At 32.0% G+C, this 5751-nt stretch overlaps 1 protein-coding gene across 1 annotated transcript in view; it reads right to left on the reverse strand.

Annotated features, from left to right (window-relative positions):
• Positions 1–1238: 1238 nt before the first annotated feature.
• The window catches only part of snta1 (syntrophin, alpha 1), a 25502-nt gene continuing 20989 nt past the window's right edge, over positions 1239–5751 (reverse strand). Inside the window, exons 6-8 of the mRNA XM_016477575.1 lie at positions 4795–4991; positions 2990–3177; positions 1239–1765 (exon numbers count right to left, since the gene is read on the reverse strand). Of these exons, the coding sequence (XP_016333061.1) occupies positions 1673–1765; positions 2990–3177; positions 4795–4991 (478 nt within the window). The 3' untranslated portion in view covers positions 1239–1672. The remainder of the gene's footprint in view (positions 1766–2989; positions 3178–4794; positions 4992–5751) is intronic.

A 5751-nucleotide genomic window follows, 5' to 3' on the forward strand; every position in this document is an offset into this window, starting at 1 on the left:
TTATTTACGGTGCATTTATCTGGATATGGAAGATTGAGTGCCTTTGCATTGTGGGATAGAGTATTCAGTGCAGCGTGCTCTGGTTGAAAGTAATTGTTAAAAATGATAAAAAATTAAAAGTATCAAGTTTATTGATTTAACTATAATAATTTAATTTAAATATATATTTTTTATTTTACTTATTTATTTAATTTTAATTTAATTTATTTTAAATTGACTATTTTAATGGAGTATTTTATGTATTTTTATTCCTAGCGACATGTTAACGTCAAAACTGGCAAATCTAGTATGCAGTATGTTAGTATACTATTGTAAACACAGCCAGAGAGTAATGCTCATTACGTCCACTAGAGGTCAGTATAACACAGTTATTTAAAATAAACTCCAAGGGGTTTTCAGCTCAAACTACTTTTAGTGAAAGTTTGTCCAAATCTAAATCTGAATTACGATTCTCAGTTGAGTTTTATTTGTAGTTTTGGCTTGTAAAAGAAAAAGAGAAACCAAACCATATTTCCCTTACAGAAACCATATGCCATACAGTATCCGAATATGATAATCACAAAGTACCTTTTGTGAAGGTTTGGCCGGTCGATTCTCTCTCTTCACACATGCATAGATTCATAGCAGATATTCTGGAAGACGACGAGTCTTAAAAGGTTATATTTAAAGTCAGAAGATAGTCAAATCAGAAATAAGCATTATTTCTCACCATAGAAAGGTGAATTTTGAGATTTTATTTCTCAAACGCTCTCAGCTGCCAAACGTTAAAGCCCTTTTCATGATCAGAGCAGCTGCGTTTTCACAGTCTCTGTTCCAAAACCTAGTGAGCTGCCTTCTTAGACAGCACTTTTAAGGCATCATCATAGGAAGGCTGTCAGGAAAGTTTGAATACAGAATCACACTTAGGCTTTGTGTTAAAGGCAATCCCAGAATGCACTGCAACAAGCTTGGGGGAAAAATCTATATAAGAAGGTGATGAGTCAAGATAAATTATTATAAAGTTTCAAGTTTAAATACCAAAAAAGCAATTAAATTTATTATTTTTATATGCATTTATTAAATTTTTATTTCATTAATTTATTTTATTTTATTTAAATTTATTATTTTTAAGTGTATTTATTTTTTTATTTTATTTTATTTGCATGTATTATTTATTTTATTAATAAATAAATAATTTATTTATTTTTAAATGTATTTATTTAATGTATTTATTTTTTAGTTTATTTAAATTTATTTTATTGCAATGGACTATTTCATGCATATTTTTACGCTTATTGCAGCATTATCTTAGCAGACATGAGTGTCTCAAATCAGTTCAGACTAGACGCTCCCTTAGTAGACAGCTGCCTACGTAGGTTCTGGAACAGAGTTTAATATTTTGTTTTGCTTCTGTTGCTGCTCTGATAGCGTATGATTATGTGATTATGTTTTAAACATCCATAAAGTTTAGCTGAGATACAAACCAATAAAATGATAACAAATAAAAGGTCAGTGCTACGAGGAAAACAGCGTGAAATCATCACTGATTGGCGGTGGGTTCAGGCCGTCCGCGTCTGAACACTGACTCGTCACAGTCTGAGATGGAAGATTTGGCTTGATGTCCAGTGGTCCACCGGTCGCATCCGTCGTCATGGCGTTTGTCCTGTGGAGGCGGGGTTTCCGAGCGCCGTCGTCATGCCAACAGCCCTAGTCGCTTGACCTTGGCCGACAGGAAAGAGTGAATGATGAAGACGATGGTTTTAGGGCAGGAGTGAAGGTCCAATTGCTGAAATAATTAAAAAAAAGAGATCTCCTCAATATCTCAAATGTTTCTCTCAGATACCACTGAGATTAAAAAGAGAGAACATTTTGTTAATTTTAAAGCTAAAATAATAATAAAAAAACATTACATGAAAAAACTACACTAAACATAAATTAGAAAATAAATTAATGCAAATTATTAAAAAAGGAAATAACCTGATATAAGTTTGAAATTTACTAACAATTTAAAATTACTAACTGGAAATAAATAAATAAATAGTTAATTTTAAAAATCGAATAAAAATGACAAAAGCTCATAACAAAATGAATAAAAATTTAAGTAAAATTAAAACAAAAACTATAAAATATAAAACTAAAATTTGTAACAGTATAAATTACGCAACAAACATTTGAAATGTTTTTTGTTGTTTTTAATTTTAGGTTTTTATTTGTTAAATTAAAACGTTAATTTAAAAAAACTCAAACCTAAACTAAACGTAAATTAGGAAATAAATTAACATAAATTATATTTTTAAAGAATGGAAAAACTGACATGTTTGAGTTGGGTCCGATTCAATCCGTGTATAATCAGGGTAAATCCGTGTATCATTCGTTCAGTCATTTTTTTATTTAATATTGAAAGAAGAAAAATGAAAAAAACGGATCCTTTTTCGTCTTTTCATTTTTTCCCAAAAAACAAAAAAACAAGAATTCCACTTAATTTTTAGTTTTTATTTCAGGGGTAGAAAAATAAATAAACAGCTTGAATATTTGATTTCTGCACATGGGCGGGAATGAAACGCCCCTTTCTGCTGATTGGTCAGCCGAAGATCAAAGCATGCCGTCATCAGTTCTTACGCAGTTCCGTGCAGCAGAATAATAGTCCTCCGCTGCTGCAGGTGTACGGATTCTTAACGCGTTTATTGCAACTACATTTCATCTTTTTCTCATCAAACAACCAGACTAACGAATAGCTCGACACAACTCATACCGGGGCAGAGACTACAGGGCTTTCTTCTGCGTAGACATAAATTCTATGCTTTGCATCAGCTGGGCATGGCAGGGCTATGATATGACGGCTGTCATAGTATACCCTGCTCGCCCAGTAAGTTTTTTTTATTAATTAATTCATTAGTTTTAAATTAAATATTTTAAACACTGATACAAAAAGGAAAGCATAATGCATTGACTTGGGTATAGGCCTATATAGAATATAAAAAGCATACAAAAGCATAAAAATGTCTCTTACAATCTCGGCTTCTGGGCCTCCGAAGTCGAGGAACATCATGCGGATGCCGTCGTCTGAGGACATGCGCAGACGCTCGAAGGGCTGCTGGAGAAGGACATTCCTCCTGACGCCGGCCTCCTCCGTGAACAACGAGAAGCCTTTGTCTATGTGAACGCTCAACATGCATGACTTCCCGTTCCAGCTGCACGCTGCAGGAAACATCAGGATCATCGTCAACTAAAACTAGAACTAATACACTTTTCTTCACAGAAATAAAGCTGAAATGAAATATAAATATTAGATTTGAAAAACTTAAACTAAATGAAATTAGAACTGACATAAGTTTAAGTTGAATCATTAAAATGACTAACTGGCAATAAATAAAAACTTAAACTGAATTAAAAATAAATTAATCCTAAATAGTAATATTTTACAAAATGACAATTGCATACAATAAAATTACTAAAAATTACTACGAAACTTACTACTAAAATGAAAATGGAAACTAAAAGTATAAAAAAGCTCATTCAAAATTCATATCACTATAGATATTTTATTTTATTTCAATGAGTTTGCATAGTATGGAATCCTTTTTTTAAATTCCCTGATATTTCCAGGTTTTCCATGACCATAAGACATAATTTATATATATAATTTATAAGTAAAGTTAAGTAAACAAACTAAAATAACTAAAATAAATTAAACTTAAAAAGAAATATATAAGCAAACAAACAAATAAATAAATAAGAATTACAAAAGCACATAATTAAATTACTAAAAATGTAACTAAAATTAAAATGGAAACTAAAAATATGAAAATAAAAGCTACTTCAAAATTTTAATAAAAACTACAGTTGTACATAAGTAATACTAAAATAACACTGATTTCTATCAGAATATTACCCTACATGACAAACTCTGGTGTTTGTATTGGCTTGATTTAACTTTTGGCAGGCTAAAAAATCATGCATGCGTAAACGAATAAACAAACAAACAAATAAATAAAGCACTGTGCACGAGTAGTATGTTAGTGGGCTATTCAAAATATTAGCCTGTAAAAGGTCTAAAATATTCTTGAGCGCAACCAACAGAGAGCGATACGAGCACATACAGTCTCACATCTGCCCATCGGTTCATCCACTGACGTTTACTCATTTATTAGGCCTGGCGATAAAACGGTATCGATATTTATCGACGGTACACCTTCTTCAATAATGATAGAAAAAATGTTCGATATGGCGCACGATATAGGCAAGTGCTATGAGTGACGCAGACAGCACACACGAACACGAACATGCTGTAATGCCTGCCTGTGATGAGAAGATTGTGAATAAAGAATGAATATTAGTCGAATTTAAAATAAACATTTGCATTTGAATGTTAGGTGTGCGTCAGGGAACGTCATCAGTGGCGCGCGAGATGCGGTGATGATGTAAGTGATGCGCCCTCCTGTGGCCTCGGGAGACAAGACAAACATTTCCTTAAAACCTATTTAATCTGAATACAAAACATTAGAAATTTTATATTTGTTTAATTTTTATTTTGTGTTTGATTGTTAAAACAAAAAATATTTGTTGTTTGTCTCAATAAATTGGGTTAATTTAAAAATACAGTGGTTAAATTAAAAAAAACATTTTCTATTGCTCTTGGTTTTAAAAAAGGTTATAAAAATATCAATAATTATCGATACCGAACGATATGAAACATTATATCGTTGATACATTTTTTTGCTATATCACCCAGCCCTATCATTTATTCTCTTTATTCTCTCTCTATTGCTTTGGAGAGATCATGAACATCATGAGGATGTGCTGAAGTGTGAGCACCTGTGGTGACCTCCTGCATGAGCTCGGCGGCGCTGTGGCAGCCCTCCACCAGCAGGTGCGTCCAGGTGGACAGGTCTTTAGCCGTGTCCACTCTGAACAGATGCGTCTCCACACCCTGTTTAGTGCCCAAACGCAGGCCAAACGTCAGCTCAGAGTCGTGGACTGATGAACTCTTCCCCGGTCCAGAGTGAACCAGCCTGACGGAGACAAACACAGCAGGTACTAGTCTACACACAACTCAACTACTTACAGATCTGCTTTATAAAAGAACAGATGTGGCTGTGAAACTTGACACATTTTGTCTTTGGATGAGACACATTTGCCTACAGTTTGAATAACAGTACCACACACACACACACACACACACACACACACACACATATATTCTTGGAATATTTACAGTAGCATATAATACTTTTTCTTCCAAAAATAAATAAATCATACTATAATAAATACATATTGTAGTATGTGAATGTGTGTATGTGTGTGTATAAATAAAAAGAGTATAAATATAATTAGAAGTATGAATACAAATAAAAATGTGTATACCCACAAATAAATAAATACATTTTTAGAATTTTTAGGACTATTTAGAATATAATATTTTTCTTCTAAAAATGAATGAATGAATGTAAACAAACAAACAAATTAATAAATAGTTTTTGCTATCAATTTAATTGTTCATTAAATGTCTTTACAAGGTTTCTACACCTCTTGTTTAACAAATTTCATGACTTTTCCAGTCATTCATGATTACAGGATCTTTTATTATTTTACTCACAAAGATCAAATTAATACGACAATCGAACATACCAAGAAAACAATTATATCTTTATAGATTTTTTATTTCCATGACTTTTCATAGCCTAGAATCCCTTTTTTAAAATTCTCTGATATTTCTAGGTTTTCCATGACCATGGAATAATATAATATAATATAATATAATATAATATAATA

Source organism: Sinocyclocheilus anshuiensis, unplaced genomic scaffold (assembly GCF_001515605.1).
Source record: "Sinocyclocheilus anshuiensis isolate Anshui unplaced genomic scaffold, SAMN03320099.WGS_v1.1 scaffold1632, whole genome shotgun sequence".
NCBI classification, from domain to species: domain Eukaryota; kingdom Metazoa; phylum Chordata; class Actinopteri; order Cypriniformes; family Cyprinidae; genus Sinocyclocheilus; species Sinocyclocheilus anshuiensis.